Source organism: Panthera onca, chromosome E2 (genome assembly GCF_046562875.1).
Source record: "Panthera onca isolate mPanOnc1 chromosome E2, mPanOnc1 haplotype 2, whole genome shotgun sequence".
Lineage (NCBI taxonomy): Eukaryota > Metazoa > Chordata > Mammalia > Carnivora > Felidae > Panthera > Panthera onca.
The window spans coordinates 59,797,189-59,816,380 of record NC_138353.1 but is presented as its reverse complement, the minus strand read 5'-3'; the positions used below and the strand labels follow the sequence as shown (position 1 = coordinate 59,816,380).

Here is a 19,192-nt window from a genome sequence, read left to right as displayed (position 1 = left end):
CGTCCTGAGACGCTGGGCTCACGCCCCGCGTGCCAAGCCCGCCCAGGGCACTCGGGAAGTAAAGACAAGCTCGCACGGCGGCCACTCACCACCCACGAGAAGCCGCCAACGCCCGAGAGTTACTCAAACCCAAAGCATCTTAGAAGAAATGCTGACAGGCTTAGTAAACAAAGAAACAATCGAAGAAACTCCTGTCCCGGTAAACAGAACCACTATCATTTAGTTGAAAGGAACACTACTGACTGGAAGGGAGATGAAAAATCCTAAGTAAGCATGAAACAAGCCGGAACGCCACCACCACACAGCAGGAATCACACCTGAGCAGGAGGCTAAGACCCCCGAGTCTCCGATCGGGGGGTCGGAAGCAGAGTCGGGGTCCCCCAGCACACCCGCCCGGCCACTCACCGGACTCGACACCTTCCACCCTCAAACGTGGTGCCGGCCGGCCCGAGGGCACCCCCGCTGCCTGTCAGAAACTCGCGGCTCCGGGCCGCTGCCCGGGGGTCCTGAAACGGGGCCGCGCCGTCTCCACACAGAAAGCCTCATCTTGCCCTTCCTCCTCGCTCCTTCGGGACAGACACTGAGCGCTAGCCACGGGCCAGCTCCGTGCTAGCCCCTCGGACCCCAGGGAGAGGGCGGCCGATCCCGGGCCCGCCTGAAACCTACCTCCCTGAGTGTATGGTGTCCACGCCCGCCCGCCGGAGACCCAAGAAGGCGGGCGACCTCTTCAGGGGGCCACCGCTTCAGCACATCGTACGGTCGCTACCTCCCTCAGTTCCCCAAGCAGGATTCCTCGTTGTGAGAGAAGGGCCTAGATCCCTGGCTGGAAGGTCCCTCGATACTGCCGCTCAGAGAACCACGGCTTGGGGGCACGACGTGTGTGGCCGCCCCTCGTCGTCAGGGATTGCGCGCAAGTCGCTACCGAGACGAGAGGGAAGCCACATCCCAAGGTCTGCTTCAGAAAGGCAAGACCCCGCAAGGATGCCGGGCCACCGGGTCTGTCGCCACAGTGCCGCGGAACGAGAATCCGGCTGACCCTGCCCGCGCTGCCCTGGGGTCCTGACCCCGGCCCCGATCGGGGCTCCGGTTCTACGAGCCGAGGCCAAGCGAGACGTTGTGGAGATTTTTTTAAAAAGCTTTAAAAAAAGCAACACCGAAGTCACAGTGGCGTTCCTGGTGAACCTTCTGCTTCGGAAAAGCCAGTCCTCCAACGATGCCCGAAGGGAAAATCTGGAATGTCCCCTTGCTCTTTTGGGGAAGTCTAACTCAGAGCGGCAGCGATGAGCACGACGACCCGGGCTGACCCCCGCCTCGTCCGCGCCCCCCACGCAGACACCAGCAAGGACAAGAAGCCAGCGGCGCGCTCAGTAATCTGGCGGAGGGAGGACAGGACACGGCGCTCGCCGCCAGACCCGGCCCCGTCCTGCCGCTCAGGGAACCCCACGCAGCACCCACGGCGGTCCCGAGATAACTCACCTGCAGGGCGCGCACGGAGCCGGGCTCCCCGTCGCCGCGCTGAGGGGTGCCGTGGGTGGCGCTGGCCCGCTCCCCCCGAGCCCCCCAGGGCGCGGCACTCGGGACTCCGAACGGAGCGTACCTGAAGCGCCGTACGAAGACGAGGACGGCGTTCTCCTCGAGAAGCTCTTGACGGCCAGGCTCTGGCCTCGCTGTTTTCGCCGCCAGGCTGTCCGACATTTGGAGTCGATGCTCTGTTTGATTCGATACCAGTCAGACTCCGTGATCCCAAATTTATAGAAAAGGTGACCTGAAAGCACACACCCCGTGTTAAAGGACGGCGAGACGAAGGCCACTCCTCACGTCCCGGCCGTGTGCGAGCCACACGAACACGGGACGGCGACACGTGGCCGGGGGCTGAGAGCCTCACCAGCAGGGACCCGTGACGTCACACATTCACGCGCTGACCGGTCCACGAGGCGGCCGGCTGGGTGCCGGGCCCCACGGGCCTCCAGCACGCCCGCGCTCAACCACGTCCACTCATACTCCACACACGGCACTCAGGGGCCTGAAGGTCGAGGCTAAAACCGAAGCCCACGACGCCACCGGAGCTGCGTCCGCAAGCACCAGCTCCCCTCCGCCCGTGCCTCCGGGCCTGCGGCCGTCCCCCTCCCCCCCCCCCCCCCCCCCCCCCCCCGATCTCGGCTCAGACTTGACCTCAGCAGCCCTGCCCGGAACCAGCCGGTTGGACCCGGAGTCCCTCCCACCCGCACCCTGTCCGGCTGACACCTAGAGGACGGACACATTTACGGTGTGTGCTGTGCCGAGAGCCCAGACCGCCCGGGCTCACGGCAGATGCCCCGGCCCTGGTGGGCTAAATGCGGTCACGATCCACCCGAAGACACTCTTCCGTCGCTGCTCGAGTCCGAGGCCGGCTTCTGTGACTCGCTGTGCCCTCCCTCTGCGCCCGGTCAGGATGAAAACGCCCCGCCGGCACATCATTCTTCATTCCCGAGAGCCCGCAGCCCCGCGGAATGGCATGCCCTCCCCCGCTCCCCGAGGCACCTGCGGCCTTGCCCTGGTCCCTCTGGGCCCGGCGGCGCATCTTACTGACGCCCACACTCGTCAACCACTTACACCACAGAGCGCTCTCAGAACGTGACTGAACGGCACCGGAGTCCTCCCTCCCCCACGAGGAAACGGGGGATCAGGCAGGCCACTGAGGCGCAGGGGGCCAACAGAGACCTTCACTGGACACTTGGCCTCTTCTCTGCCGAGACAACAGGAAGTCAGTCACCACCATGGGAACCACAAGAAACGCTCTTCGACTGGATGACCTCTACTCGAGCGGCTCGCGGAACTTCGCCGACTCACAGGAAAACACGCGGATGAAATTCAAAACTTTCATAATAAAAAGACGGAGCTGAAAAACTTCCTGTTTTGACTGCTAGGAAGGCCGCGTTTACACTGTCCGCGGAGAGCGTGACGGCCGCCTGATCCCTAAGACCTCCTCCTGCCGAGACAATCGCAACAAAGGGAGTGCTCGTTTTCCTAAATTCACAGAAGTATCAAGTTTCTTTTCTCTCGGAAAGATGCGTCTTGATTTCACGAGCATGTGCTTACGACCTCCGACTCTAAATGCGACAACCAAAATTTCCGTCATCTAGATGAAAAGGCCTTGGGTTGAGGAGACACAGGATTTACAGGGTCCGAAAGGAAAATAATCCAAGGAACTTCCAGCTGCATTTTGCAAGCCTCGTGCACAGAAGGAAATACACAAATGAGGCCCAACTCCTTGCTTGCTGATTTCCAGGTCACCTCTAAAATAGCCACAAATCATCGATCAATATTTACTCAGTGGTTGCCACGTGCCCCACGATGGCTTTAAGTCCAAGGGATTGACTCGGAACGTTCTGGGCTGATTACCAACTTTGATGTCACGGCAGAGCCGAGGACAGCGGTGCCGAGAGAGGGGAAACGGCAACCCAGCGCCGTCAGAACGCCCTTCCCGGGACGCGCTTCGGTAAGAGGACCTAAATAAACCCCACCCTCCTGTCCCCACACCGGCACAGGCAGGGAGAAGCCTCCCCGAATGCTGCTAGGAACTAATGACGTCGCCTGAAATTTTAAATACTTGGTAACAGACACGAACGTGACGTTAACATTTAGGTTCCACTTTGTAAAAACCAATTTACCAGTTCAAAGCCTGGCTTACACCCTTTGAAGAAAAAGCATACGTCTGTACAGTTACAAAGCAGCCGTTTTTAAATTGTCCGGAGACCTCGCTGCGTATTCCTGCCAACAGCACGTCCGGCAGCACCCACCCCGCGGCCGCCAGCAACGCCGTCGGGTCAGCAGCGCAGCCGGCCCCCCGCGGAGAGCACCGGGCGCAGGGGGAAGGTGCGCCCCAAGGTGCCCACACGCAGGCTTCGGCTCTGCCCCGAGGGGGCCCGCGGAGGTGTCGGGGTGCAGCCTCAGACCGCTCTGTGCTGCCTGGAAATGCGGCTTTCTCCGACTTTCCCGAAAGCGCACCTGTCTTTTCGGACAGCACGGAGCACCGCAGCTTAACGAACGCACGGCGGAAGAGACGTCTCATGATGAGTGACAAAGAGGTTACTTTGAGAGGCGCCTGGGTGCGTCAGGTGGTTAAGCGTCGACTCCTGGTTTCGGCTCAGGTCACGATCTCACAGTTTGTGACACCGAGCCCCACGCTGGGCTCTATGCTGACAGTTTGGAACCTGCTTGGGATTCTCTCTCACCCTCTCTCTGACCCTCCCTAGTGGGGGCTTTCTCTCTCTCTCTCTCTCCCCACACCCCCACAAATAAACACCTTTCCCATGTGATGGTCACAAGAAAAACGCACAAAATTAGACAGTCAACAAGCTAGCTTCGGAGCCTGTAGAACTGTCGGGAGTGAGAGGCTAACATCCAGGCCTCCCGGCACCCAGCCGGGTGGAGGAGAAATGGCCACATAACCCCCAGGAGCACCTCCCTGCCTTACACAGCACCCGAGGCCCCACCCACGGACACACAGGAGACCTCGGACAAAAGTGAGCAGCGACCCTGTGCAGGAGACGTGGCCACCTCCAGGCAGCTTCCGGTGCCTTCCCCAGCACATGGGGTCCCCAGGCAGCTGTGGGGCTTCATCTCCTCCGGAAGACAAGCCACTTGTCCCCTCACTGTCTTGGGGGAGAGCGCTCAGCAGGCAAACCCTCTCAGCCGCCCCCCAAAATACGGTCCCTCTGAGCCTGCTTCTGCTGCTTCCCCGGCAAGCTGTCTGCTCACCCCCTCCCTCCCAAAGAGCTGAAGCTCCGTCACCATTAAGCGCCTTCCCACATCCCGGAACGCCCATCCCGACACTGGTGGTTCAAATCATGAAACCACACTCCAGCTCTCCAACAACGAGCCCCACATAGAGCTGAGACGCACTGTGGGAAAAAGAAACAGAGCTGGCGATCTCACGTCCTCGGTGGGTGGCATGGGGCTCATCAGCCACAGAGGAATGAAAACCACTATCACTGCTCACATAACCTCAAGTTCAAGGGGAAAGAACAGAAGACTGCGTGCCAGAAGTTTATTTCTTAGAATTGGTCTTGACTTGACAGCGACTGACCTAGAAAAACAACAGAAATCTTTAGCCCCCGAGTGAGGAGGACCGGTCACCGCGCCTCCCCACAGACCGTGTGTTGTCCAGTGTCCAGGCCGCAGAGCCGGGTGAGCCCCGCTCCCCAGGCAGTGATGGCCCCGACTGAGGAGAAGCAGGAAAGGGAGGCTGAGGCCCTCCCCAAGGCCCTGTGTCCGGGCGACCTGTGAGCCAGGGCCCCGACTGTTCACCTTCTCACCTGTGCTCACCAAACCTGCCCCCCTCCGCACTCCCTCTGGCGCCTCGGCGCTACCAAACACAAGTGCCGGGCACCCCCACAGAAGCCGCGTAGGGCACCGCGTTCGAGTATCAAGCTCCGGAGAACCCGAGCCCTGTGCCCCGTGAAGCGTCCTCCGAAATCCACGTCCTTCCCAGAACCTCAGAACGTGACCTCCCTTGGAAAGAAGGCCGGCGCAGGTGTGCTGGGATCCCACGGGACTGGTGTCCGGACAAGGAGAGGAGAGGAGCACGTCCGCAGGGAGGACACGAGCAGTGACAGGAGCCGTGCTGTCACACGCTGCCAGCCGGCTCCAGAATCGCAGGCTTACGGCCTCCGGGGCGGAGAGAAGGGCGACTCCCTGCTGCTCCGAGCCCCCAGCGCGCGGTGCCCTGTGACTCTGTGACGCCGCCCCGGGACACCCCGAGCGCACCGGGGGACCTCAGCTCGCGCAGGTGGGCGCCAACCAGCTTCTGCGTCACGGCCGCGCGGTCACGAAACACCGCCCTCTACGGGCGCAGCTGCTGGGACGGACCGGGGGGCCGCCATCCTCTGCGAACACAGGGCTCTGGCGTGCGCCAAGTGGAGCTGAGACCCCCTCCCGAGGGCTCGGGGGCCCCACGGGACCTCACCTCCACACCGGCAGGCTTCGCGATACCTTCAGAGGTCTGCGACTGTCCACCCGACGGGTGCTTTCGTCGCGTTTCCAGCAGCTCACGCGGGCGCGCGACTTGCTCCACGTTACAGTCCAGGAGAGGCTCGCCGGTTCGCCGGGATGAACCGTGAGAACGAAAGCCGTATTTGCAAATGGAGGGGGAGAAGGCAACGGCTGGCGTTCTCAGCTGAGAGCCCCGCCCGAAAACGTTCCAGACGTTACCAGGGTCTGTGGTAACGCGCTGCTTGTACACACGGCACGCGACCTATACGGCTAGCTTACCCGAGTCTGAGGGAGCCCTCCCATCCGTGGGAGCCCTCAAGCTGCACCCTGCAAAGCGTGTATTTCTCAGGGAGTATTTTAGGCACCGCTTCCCTCCCGAAAACGCACGTTCCCTCGTTAGAAAGGCAGTTCTCAGACACACGGCCCACGGATGTTTCAGAATTCCTTTTCCCCAGAGAAAGGAAAGGGAGAAAACTACTTCTGTTGACAAACAAGAAGGGGAAATTTAGATGAGAATCCTCCCCGTGATGACTGCACTTGGCGGCGGCAGCTGTCGCGTTCTGGAAGCTGTGAGCGAGGCTCCCGGGTCCGCAGGAAGCTGAAAACAGAGGCGGGCGCGACAAAGCCACTCTCGCCACTCTCGCCACTCGGCCCTCAGCAGTCCGATCCACTGCTTCACCTGTTGTGTTCTGGTTCTTGTGCGACAATCTGAACCGGCCCAAAGTCAGAAAAAATCAACAACTACTTTTAACACCTCAAAATCACATCTAAAGGTTCCCACTGAGAGGGCCCCTCGCCCGGTGAACAGCTTCTCACAGGCAGTCCAGGACGGGCTGTGGGGAGACGACGACAACAGGGGCCTAGTGTGTGTAGATGGTGCCCCCGCCCCCTTGCGGGCTGCTGTCCGAGTACGCGTGACGGGGCACGTGGGACTGGCCCAAAGCCCTGCGGTCAACCCTCCGGAGTCCTGACTCAAACCCAACCCGCCTGTGCCCCTTCAGCCCAGGACTGTGCCCCGGCCACTAGGGGCCGAGGGGAAAGCCCAGGCTTCGCGATGGGAGGAGCCGGCAGGCAGGTGGGTGTGCGATGGGACTAGGCACCCGCCCTCCCACCCGGCCAGTCCTCGAGCTCCGCCCAGGCCCCCCGACACCCCTCTTCCAAAGGAGGACGCCCACCGTCACCTGCTCCGGGCACGCGTGACGGAGCCGGGCTCTCACAAGGGCCACATCCCGCCTGCCCGCCCACAGCAAAGGTGCAGCCGGCCCCAGGGTCTGCAGGGCTCCGGGCCCCGAGCCCGCGCCCCGCTTGCTCCTCTGGCTGGGAAGCTGAGAACGCAGGCTGCACGTGGTGGATGGGGGCCACAAGCTCAGAGCCACGGTTAGATGGCCAGTTCCAGCCTAGTTCCAGGCGACTCCTCGCCTGCTCTCTCAACAGGCCTCGTCGGAGGGAGGGAGTCGGTGAGGGCAGGCCCCGCGGCTCCAGGAAGGCTCCCTGGGGACGGTCTCTCACAACTGAGCGCAGGGGACTGTTTTCCTTTTGAAAAGCCACTCCTTCGTTCTCTGCAAATCACACGTGAAAAAACAGCGAACACACGTAGTCGGGGTCAGGGACCCCTCCCCCACTTCACCGACACCCGCAGGCCGCCCCGGCCTGGGAAAGAAACAGGCCAAGTGTGGCTGCTCGCACAAAGCAGCTGTCTGTGGCGGCGCTCCGCCGGCCCCCGGACAGCCCGGCACCCCAGAACTCTTCCTCGGGCCCCCACGGGAACACGCGGGCGGGCCGGTCTCCCGCCGAAACACTCACAGGCCCCCACCACCTGGCTTCGAAGCAAATACAACCACTGTGCTGGCAACTCAGAAGTTTCTGACGGTCAGTCGGTCCTCTGCTGCAGAGAAATCGGGCGATCTGACCTCCTGGGTCTCGGTTCAGCCAAGCCTTGCTCGTGTCTCCAGAATTCCCGGAGTCTGTCTGCCCCCCTCTGCTTCCACTGCTGCAACCTGGGCCGTACCCCCGTGTTAGTCTCTCAACACAGCCCCGCTACGACACCGTCCTTCTTCAGTCTCCCTGAAGGTCACCCTGCTAGGCGCCCCCCCCCCCCTCCCCAGAGCAGTTTCACAACCCGCACTACCGCGTGTCTCCGCGGTACCGGGCACCACAGGCGCGGATGCCAGGCGCGGATGCGGGCACATTTCCATCCCCCAGGAGCTCACAAGGAGAGGCCGTCTGGGGCTGCGCTACCTTCCGGGGGGGCTCGGCTCGCCCGGCTGGCATGGGCGCATGCGGTACCACAGCTGGTGAGCGCAGGGGACGCCCCAACCTCCCAGGGGACGTGCCCTGAACCTGCGAGGCCGGGGGAAACGGACAGCTCCCGCGCTGAGCCCCTACTGCGCGGCACACGCCAGCATCTCGCGCCTCCTGATGCCCCAGGAAGACAGCTCGGTTTCCCGGATGGCGGAGGGCTCATGGGAGAGCCCAGCTCCCACACACAGGAACAGAACCGGCCTGTCTGGTTGATGCAGCACACAACCCCCCCCCCCCCCCCACAGTCTCCCTGGGCACCAGCACACTGGCCCCACTGCCACGTGCTTCTGCTCTGGGCCCCACCCCCCGGTTTCCCCACCACCTCCAGGGAACCTTCTCCAAACCTGTGCCTAATAACCTGCACGTCACGGCCCGCACACAGGCCGCCCGTACTCCTTGGACTGATGCTCCAAGGCGCGTCTCCAAATGAGAGGCAACCACCCTCCAGCCTCCGGTCCTAGGAGGCCTGTCGACTCCCCATGGGAAGAGCAGCCTCCCACCCGGAGGCCACCGTGCCCACGCAGCCCCGGGCCCGGTCCAGGCCACAGACGGAGCCTCTCCATCAGGGCTCCCCTTCCAAGCCCCTGACACACTGTCAGGGCCGTGGCCATTTACAAACACCTGACGGCCCGCAGAGCCATCGGGAATCGGGGACCACGGCTCCCTCACCCTCACAAACCCGCCACACAGGGCACTATGGGTCACGGGGTCACACGCCACCCCACGGCGGCCTGTCGACACGCCAGCACGAGTCCTCGGGCTGCACACACACCACGTGCCCAGAGACCAGAGTGGCGCAGGCACACCGGAGGGTCCCAGCTGGCATCACGCTCCAGACCGGGGGCTGGCGGACGGCGGCAGCCCGCCGCCTGCTGTTGAAAAATAACGTTTTGTTGGAACACAGCCGGGCCTACTTGTTTGTCAGTGGCCACTTCCAGGGCGGAGCGGTTCCAAGACACCCCGCGGCCCACAGAGCCTGGCCCTCAGGAAGAGTCCGCCGCCGACCGTGAACCGCTCTTGCCCCACCTCGGGGGCTGACGTCGGCTGGTTACGTGAACGGCCTCTCAGAAGAGTACCAGGGACGGTTCTCAGGATCCGTGACAGACACCCCTAGCGGGTCAGACAGGAGAGGCAGAAAGTGGAGGGCCAACAAATGGGGACACCATGGCGACGAGCCGCTGTAGTGTAAGAGAGACCTGGGTTCTGTCTCTTAGCGACCGCCAGGAAGATCTACAGTCAGGAGAAAATGCTCAGTTTTAATCTAAAGTACAAGAAAACAGGTAAAAACATACCTGCTATTTTTAGAACAACTACGGAAAAAGTCTTTCCGTTTCTCTCTGTCCTCAACAGAAGGCTCATGGATCGACATCAGAGAGTTTCCTGTGACAAAAACGACTCCTTCCTGGTGGGACAGCACCCTTCCCTGGTCTGAGATAGTGAGTTCCAGGTATAACTCACTCACTTCCCCGCCCTTTGCTAGATGAGACTTAAACCTCACATTCAAGCACAGTGGCCCTCCAGAACCTGGGTCTCCCACGCGGCTACCCAGCCTTTCTGTGAGAAGTCTCGCGTCTCGTGTCTTTCTGCTTCATTTTGTGTCTGTATCATAAGCCACGTCGACGCGTCCCGGAGTCGGGCGGGCCCTGTGGATCGGACGAGCCCAGGGGTGAGAGGCAAGCGGGTGCTGCCGACAAGGATATGGGCCACCCGCGGGGCCACTTGCACCCCTTAAATGTCACCAATGGTACACAGGGATCACTGACTTGAGCACGGGGCCCTCTTCAAAGAGGAGGCGCACCACACAGGCCGTGAGGGTATCAGGACCAGCACCATGAGCTCCGCCGGCTACGGTCGGGAGGTGAGCCCATCAACAGCCCTCTTGGAAAGGAAGGAGGGAGACGGCACCCTGCTCACGCCAGGGGGAAGCCAGGGAAAGGCCGCGGTCAGCAGAGGAGGGGGAAGGCTCTGGCTCTGCTCCTCTCCAGGCCTCGGAACGGCCTGAGGACCAGCGAGGCCAGGGTCTTCCCACGGGCAGGCACCGGCGATGTTCACTAAAGGAGACGCTCCACCCGGAAGTTCCTCTCCCGGCTCTGCGACTAGTGCCGAGGCCAGCATCCTCTCGAGCCAACAGCGTGGGTCCAGACTCGGCCCCGAGACGCTACCTTACACGACCCGCCCTCAGCCAGACCCTTCCCGCGACCGGGCACCGGCGGAGGTGAGCGGAGAGAAAGGCCACACTTACACCGGATCCCGTAGATGGTGAGGGGGTCGAGCTGCTTCTTGCCGTGCTTGCCCTGGCCCGAGAGGTTGGACACGGCCTGCACCTCCCGGTGGAAGAGGTAGTCCAGCAGCGTCAGCGCCATCTTCTCGGCGGTGCGGCAGTTGGTGCTGATGTGGAGCATGTCGGACGGGATGATGGCACAGCGCACCCGCATCTCCGGGTTGTTCTCGTCGCCCAGCCAGGTGCCGTTGGGGTAGTCCTCTGGGAGAGACAGGACACGGTCTCACGTAAGCTCACGAGTCCAAAGCACCCCGTGCTCAACTCAAACGCGCTCGGGGAGGATCCTCCCTGGGGGCTGTTGGCGAACTGCTCTCCCAACTTCCAGAGCACGGCCAAGAGCCCCGGGGCGACCCCCAAGGTCACAAAGGAGAGGTGTGGACACCTACAGCTGACCAGAAACCAGTGCGTCGTTTCCCAAAGAGCCGCCGCGGTCTCCAGCGATCCATCTCAGAGACAAGATGTAACACTGCGACCCATAAACACCCCACTGCCTTCCAGTCGGGCTTCCCTGGGGCCAGGCCGGCCCCACGACCTCAGTGAAAAGCACGCAGAACGCAGAGCACCGTGCACCGTCAGCCGGTCTGCAGCCGGGGAGACGGGGCTGCCCACAGCCCTCGCGAGTCTGGTGGCAGAAGGCCCCGCAGCGCCGGCCGAGGTGCCGCCCAGACCCGACACCTGGGTCTCAGTGTCCGGAAGCGGGGACACCAAACGAGCTCTAGCCTCCAACCGATTCCCTCCACAACCGCCACAGGGGAGCTTCACCAGCGACTTCTAACCACCGTGCTTGTTTTCGGCCTGCTGGTGCCCGGGAGGACAGCAAGCAAGAGTGGTCCCGAGAGTGTTAGCGTCAGGGGTCGGGAGGGGGGCTCCCTCGGGTTCCAGCAGCAGGACAGCCACCTGGAGCCCACCGGCCTCTGGGGCGACAAGAACCCACGCACAGCCCTGGAAGTGCTCTGAGAAGAAGCCGCGTGGAAGCCAGGCACGTCCCACGTGAGAAAACGGACCTGCTGCCCTGCACTGCGGGGGGGGCAGCCGGCCAGCTCCGGGGGGACAAGGGGCTCCAGGACTGCGCAGACCGGCCCGTACTCTCCTCACTGCGGAGCCCTTCCGTGAGGGCTCGGGGCTCCCCTGTCCTGTTCTGTGGACCTCCCCCACCCCCACCCCTCTCCCTTCCCACCTTTGACCTCCCAGCAGTGAAGCTGGAAGTCTATCACCGGAGAGCACCTTCCCCTGACCTCCTATCCAGAGCACCGTGACCTTTTTCCTCTCCTTGTGGAAACTTCGTTCCCTGCCACACGTGCTTTCCTTAACCCCGAAAACTGCGCCATTCGTGATCTTAAAATCTCAAAAGTACCGTTTTACGTAACGAAAAGCCCCGAGTCTCGCTTGACTGCAGGAGCAGGGCACACAGGAGGGACGGGGTCTGGTGCCTGGGGAGCTGCAGGTCTCTGGGACCCGGGTAGCCAAGGGGCCGCGTGCGCCGCTGACACCTGACCTCTGAGTCCAGCAGACCCGACGCCCTTGACCAGGTCTGGAGAGAGGCACCGCTCCACATGGTGTCAGACGCTCTGGGTTCGTTAGTTCTTTCGGGTCTCCCCACACCCAGGCTGGCTACCCCGGCGAGCCGCCCAGTCTTCTCTCTGGCCACCTCGCCCGCGAGAGAGCTCCGCGAGGAAGGGCTCCAGGGCCAGCAGACGACAGAGCTCCCGGCCTCTCGTGCAAGCAACTCGTCTGTGCCTCTGCAAACTGAAAATCGTTACAAGCCCCAGATTTGGGCTTTCTCAAGGGTGATGTGACATACAAACGCCCAGAGCTCAGCGTTCACGCGGGGGAAGGCCGGCCACCGTGATGACGGGGAGACAGGCCCACGGCTCAGGGAGAGGGAATGGGGCGGGCAGTGGGATGGCTAGCGCTCCGCCCATCCGAAAGGGGAAACCTCGCCCCCAGCGGTGTGCCAGATGCAGATCAGATCCAGCCCCCCCCGGGACCCGGGGAGGACACGGTGGGGCAGAGACCAGGCTCTCGGCCAGGCGGGCTTCCGAGCCAGACCCTTAGCAAGGGGCGTTGGCTTTGCTCAGGCACAGATTCCTTCCAGTTGTTGCGGGAGTGACCTAGACTGTGTGTGAAAGGGCGCCCTGACTGTCAAACTTCAACTCAAAGGAGCCTCAACCTTTGGCAGAAGGAAGCTCCGCTTATGATCAGAACTGCCGGGAGACCTGACGGCTTTCCAGACCAGCTCTTCTGATGCTGACACGGAAGCTAACTGAGGTGTGGGAGAGAGCCCCTGCATAAACAGGCCACCGTGGGACGGCAGGGGCATTTACAGGGAGAGTCGCAACCTCCCTCTGGGAGCCTGGGACAGAAGAGGGACACCAGCTTTCTGACAAGCGGGGCCGTAAGTCACGTCGCAGCCATGGTTATCGCTGCTTCAATATTTCTCACGAGCTTTATTTTGAAATGTCCCAATGTTTACATTCCGACCTCCCCGAAACAGAAAACGTCCCCATGAAGGGCAACCAGCCCGGCCCTGCTTTGCCAAAAGCCTGGAGCGGAGCAGGTAGAGAGCCCGTCTGTGACCCATGCCTCCACCCTGCCCCTTTGCAGGAGCCTCTCCCAGCTGAGCTCTTGAACCCGGAGGTGTGCACCAGCACCGGGCGAGGCTCAGCAACCCTGTCGAGATGCCCACGTCACCACCGGGGGCCGAGCGGCGGCCGGAGCACCACTTGGGGCGGCTGAGGCGAGGCTCCTGGCTTTAGCGAAGGGCAGAAAACAAATCACCGATCTAGGCCGCTGGAACTGAGAATAAGCGATGAGTGGCCAACGTCATCTCTCAGAGACACCAGTGGTTTACGAGGGAGCAGAGCCGTGGGCACAGGCTCAGTAGATGCACGTTTGTGAGCATCACTCAGCTACTACCACACTCGGCCCGCGTACAGAAAGACAGGCTGGCACGTGATCTACACGCAGATGGACGGGACTCGCGGGGCGGTCTCGAGGTCGTATCGGAGATGCCACGAAGGCTCGAACGTCTAGGGTATTTACATCTAAAAATCCTTGCCGGGCAACTCCACGCCTGGCACGGGGTGTAATGGTCAGTACCGAAACCCCCAGTGAACCCAGTTGCGATTACACCACAGAGTGGAAGGACTTCCCTCCACCTGCAGCAGTCAGGTCAAGACACAAAGCAAGTAGGGGAAGGAGGGAGGGAGAACAGAGACGGGGGAGTGACCCGATGTTGCTGAGAACTGACAGGGGACACTGGGAGTGGACAGGATGACGGAAGGACGCCTTTGGCCACTGATGAGGTTACTCGCCAGCTCAAGAACACGTCTCGGTGCAGGAACTACCGTGTCGAAACCTTTCGGGGCACCTGGGTGGCTCAGTTTAGCGTCGAACTTGCTTCCGGCTCAGGTCACACCTCACGGTTTGTGAGTTCAAGCCTGATATCGAGCCATGCGCTGACAGCGCAGAGCCTGCTTGGGATCCTCTCTCCCCCTCTCTCTGTTCCTTCCTGGCTCCTACGGGCTTGCACGCTGCTCTCTCTCTCTCTCAAAATAAGCTTAAAACAAAGAAACTTTCCGCGCTGCAAGCCCTTGCTGCTGACTTAACTGTGAATACCGTCAAACCCAAGGTGACTGACGTCTAATGACATCTTTGTTGGACCTGAGTGTTTGAACAGGAGGACCCCTGTGAGCCCACAGGGAAGGGTGGCAGCATCCTGAGCCACGAGGGGCACAGAGCCACGCCGCACCTGCCTCCCGACCACCACAGACACCCCCCGTGGGCTGGCACAAGCAACGCTGCCCAAGATTGCTGCAGCCTTTCTCGGCAACGGGTAACGTGACTGTGCTGAGCAAGCACCCCACGTTTACGTAATGTTGTCAGAGCAACGTAAACGCTGGACAAGGGCTCAGGGCTGTCTTCCCAACAGTCACCCACATCTTGTCGGGCTGATACCAAGACCGCGTGCCCGGGACGCGCGGGACACGACTCAGTCAAGGACGAGCAGTTCAGGTCTCTGCAAATACCCCCTGAACCGCAGCACTCACTCCAGCCCTGAGAGCCAGCTTCCTTCCAGGCTGCCCTGCACACCCAGCCCGCCCCTCGGTGCCCACCTCAGGGAAGTGTCTTCCTCCACCAGAGCCGTGCCATCTACGCCGTGAGGCCTCCCACCGGCGCCACGGCCCCACGAATCAGAAGCCCCTTAGCACGGGGCCATCGACACCTGCCCGCCTGTGCCAAGAGCACCTCACCTCGTCCAAACCCTGTACTCTGGCCCTGGCACTGAAACAGTGTCATGCAAAAGACCATTCTTCCAAACGGCACCCAACTGGACAGCCTCGTGGTTCCAGAACAACAAAGAAAAACACCAACAAACCGACACTGTGACAAACGTGTAAATGCAAGCATTTTCAAAAAGATTCCAACTCTCCGAAAGCAAGACGTGATGCTAAACGAGCGAACAAAGTTACACATCAAAGTGAAGCCTCATTTTTTTCACGTCAGACACGATTAATCGTAAGACTGATTCATCAGCAATGAGTCTGTCCTCAGCAACTGGCCTCTGCTCAGAGCGCCACAGAAGAGAACACTGAAGGGCACGCCCTCAGCCGAGGACGCCAACGCCACCAGGAGAATCGCGATGCTGGGACAACGGCCACGGTGGACGCGGGGGGCGGGCGGTCTCCTCACCAGCCTCACAGGAAGTTGGCTTCCGTTCTAGCAAGGGCTCCCCACTCCCTGCTGACACCTATCAGCAAAAACACCTGTCCTCCGTGCCAAGCACATGGGCTTCTGGAAATGCTACCAGAATGCTCTGGAGGATGAAAGATGTCAGTTTAAATGCCTCTAGAAAACAGTTTTGAGGGTCCTCAAAAAATCAAAAAGAGAACTGCCCTCCGACCCAGCAACCGCACGACTAGGCATTTATTCAAGGGATACAGGTGTGCTGATTCGAAGGGGCACGTGCACTCCAATGTTTACAGCAGCACTATCGACAACAGCCAAAGTATGGAAAGAGCCCAAATGTCCATCGGCAGATGAATGGGTAAAGAAGATGCGGTTTACATATACGATGGAGTATTACCTGGCAATCGAAAAGAAGGAAGTCTTGCCATTTGCAACTATGTGGATGGAACTGGAGGGTATCATGCTAAGTGAAATTAGTCAAAGACAAATATCATAGGACTTCATTCATATGAGGACTTTAAGACACAAAACAGATGAACATAAGGGAAGGCAAGCAAAAACAATATAAAAACAGGCAGGGGGGCCAACCATAAGATACGTAAATACAGAGAAGAAACAGAAGGTTGCTGGAGGGGCTGTGGGAGGGGGGATGGGCTAAACGGGTGAGGGGCATTAAGGACTTGGGAGAAGCACTGGGTGTTACACATAGGAGATGAATCACTGGAATCTACTGCCGAAATCACTGTCGCACCATATGCTAACCGACCTGGAAGTAAATTTTAAAAGTAATTAAAAAAATAAAAAAACCATAAAAAAATTAAAGATACGTACCAAGAATATTATTAAGGTTTAGCACTCAAAAAAAATCCTATAGTATTATTTCAAGAAATGATGCTTCCCCCCCCAAAAGTAAATTACTCTAAGAAATGAGTTTCCCTTACTCCCCACCCTCCTATCACTCCTGAAAATAAGTTTAAATTTCTTGCATAACACGGGAAATTATCCAGAAACTTTATTCCAATCAAACGTCTCAAAAATTCTTAGAAGGCATTTTATGACCTATTTACAAACTATTCACCCCTAACTTCACCAGGCACTCTGTGAGTCCCAGGCACGTGGTCTCTAGAGCAAAAAGTCAAGCCCAGTGGACAAGAACTACAGCCCAAGTCACGCTGCCCAACACAGAAATGACAAACCACTGCTGCGAAAGCAGGGGACCCACCCCAGTGGGAGAAAGGACCCCCGGGCTCCACCGTCACCATCTGTGGTCGTCGGGGCGTTGGGCGGCACCTCCAGGACCCCCGGCAAGAAGAGAGGACACCGGAGACGCTCTGGCCCCCCGCCTCCACGGGGTCATACCGGCCGACCAGCTGGTTTAGTTTCGCCCCCTCTTGGAAACACTCAGCCCTAACCCACTTCCAATGCGGGAGCGAGAAACCGGTCTGGACTCCAGCTTGTCACCAGGACAATGAATCAGGTCCTTCAAATGGAAAACGAGATGAAACGTCCTTTCACATAAATATCTGAGAAATTCACCTTTTACCGATCCATAGAGGACTTAGTTTACCAAAACAGCTTGGTCAGTTTGGGCATCGGAAACAATAGAAAGGTTCTGCTGGCTTTATTTAAAAACTAGCAGATTATGAGAAAAAGAAACTTGCCTTCTATCCCAATCATTTAAATTCTCAATGCAATTAGCTTGCACTTCTGCAAAGTCTAACGTAATGAAAAACTGAGCAGTAACTTGAATTTTCTTGCCATTAAAACACTTGAGTACAAATATTTGTCCCGAGGTCTACTCGAGCCCCAGGAAGGCGAACAGAAGAAAGCACCAAGCCGCGAGCGGCTGCCACATTCTCACGATAGTACAGGTTCAACGGAGAGAAAAGGGCCACCTGGCGTCATGCTCCCTCTCAATACTTGCTGGCACACGTGTGCACAGACGCGCCCGACCACGACGCGCACTCCCCTCCAGTGACGGCAGTGAGCCTTGCCAAACTCACTGCGTGCCCAGGGCCCAGGCCTGAACACGCTCTCTCCCCGGACGGCACCGACCCAGCACTCACGCGAGCCGGGACTTCACGCGGCCAACTGCAGCTCGGGCGCTCTCTGCTCAGGGCGTCGCCGCCAACATCCGTGCGTGACCGCAAAGTGGCAGGGGCGGGGAAAGTGGTTACCAGCCACTCCAAACGCCGTCTCACTCCAACCAACCCTAACTCGCCACCTCACCTGTTTCCAAAGACAACGTGGTTCTGCCCGTCCTGCCTGCCAGCCCCGAAAAACGTCTCGGTCATGGAGTCCCGTGTGTCTGCAGCACCACGGAGAGAAGGGCAAGGGAGCGGGTGCCCACCTCCTGTGAACGTGCTGCTGGGGCACGCTCGTGGGTCCAGGTGATGCTCCCAGAGGCCCGACACCCTCGGGGAGGGCTGCCCATAGCCGCGGGCATCTGTTGGCCGTGACCGAGACGCCACGTAATCGCTTCTCTGTCATCGTGAGAAGTGACGCTACCCCGAGGACAGTGAACAAACAAAAGGCGGCAACGCTCCGTGACTCAGTAGGGGCCCCAGGGTTTCTCAGAGACACGGGACACGGTCACAGCAAACCTCACATCAACTTCGTTCAAAGTCAGCCTCCACCGTCTCCGGGCAAGACTTCAGGGAACAGACTGCCAGTCGTGACTGGTGTCAGGCTGCATTTTCCATCTCGACCAAAAAGTAACTTTCATGTGGCTTCTGTTAAGGCCTGCAAATTTAATGACTTTCAAAAGCAACGGACTGCGTACAACGAAGACACGGCCGCGAACAGGAATGGCACCACAGGGTGAATCCCTCAGAGGCTCCCGGAGCCCGGCGCTCACAAGTCTCCCGTGGCCCTCACTGCCCAGCACACCCGACTCGCCGCGCCCCTTCCTGGAGCAAACATCATCAGCCTCTGGAGTGAGGACAAGCCCAGTAAGGTCCGCTGCCTTTAAAACCGACCGATGGCGTGCGGCTTTCTCCACGCTGCCGCGTGGAGCAGGGGCGGCGAGGACAGGGCGGCCCGGCCCGCAGGCTCTGGCCGTGCTCATCGAGGGCAGCCCCGGGCATGAGCCGACCAAGGCTTTCCGAGACGTGCCCGGCCGGGCCGGCCTCCCAGCACTGAGTCACTCACGGTACAACTTGGCACCGACTTCTAAATCCTTGAAATTCAGGTGCTTACACTCCGACTGTGCCTCTTATTCACATGCGTCACCCTCAAAGAGTGCTGGGGACGCTCCGACCTCCGAACGACCCACGAGAACGGACGACCCGCCTGCCATTCTGGCATTAGACACAGCTGACTTTGCACCCGTTGCCCGAACAACATGCTCATTTGGGAGCGATGTGACGTCTGTGAGCTATAAACAGATTGATAATTGGGGGGTCTTCAGAGAGGCAACTCAAGAGGACTGAGGTACACACAGGATACTACGGAAAAGGGACAAAACCAACGGTCTCTGGCACCGGAGGCCCTGTGAGCGCGTCGCACAGAAACCACACAAGCACCCCGCCGACCGGACGGCAAGGCTGCCGGCTCGGGCCAGGTTGCCCCGCTCAGCACGAGTCGTCACGAGCTCGCCCGCGACCACCACAGCGGAGACCAAGGACGCCTCGGTCCTTTGCCACCGAAGAGCGGGAACCTCCGGGCACAGACACGGTGTCTCCGGGAGGCGTCACGCGCTGCCCGTTCCGGAACGCGGGGCGAGGTGCCGCAACAGCCTCCCCGCGCGGCCCGTCCGCCACGGTCTGCCGCGCCCGAGGACGCACCGGCACCCTTAACGCCGGTCGGTCCTCGTCAACCTCGCCGGGATCGGTCGCCGACCCGTCTGTGATCCCGCTCTTGCAGGAGCCCACTTACGACGGCCGGTACGATAGGCTGGCTTTCAATGTTATGACCTCATGAAGAACTTGTTTCAAAAAAGTTTCTGTA

General features: G+C 60.1%; 1 protein-coding gene across 6 annotated transcripts in view; it reads right to left on the bottom strand.

The window, feature by feature from the left end:
* Nucleotides 1-19,192, bottom strand: part of BANP (BTG3 associated nuclear protein) — a 110,737-nt gene that overhangs the window by 34,461 nt on the left and 57,084 nt on the right. For all 6 annotated transcript variants that reach the window (XM_081791341.1, XM_081791338.1, XM_081791336.1 and 3 more), the window contains 2 exons: nucleotides 10,517-10,756; nucleotides 1,598-1,765 (listed from right to left, as the gene is read on the bottom strand). In XM_081791341.1, coding sequence (XP_081647467.1) covers nucleotides 1,598-1,765; nucleotides 10,517-10,756 — 408 coding nt within the window. The remainder of the gene's footprint in view (nucleotides 1-1,597; nucleotides 1,766-10,516; nucleotides 10,757-19,192) is intronic.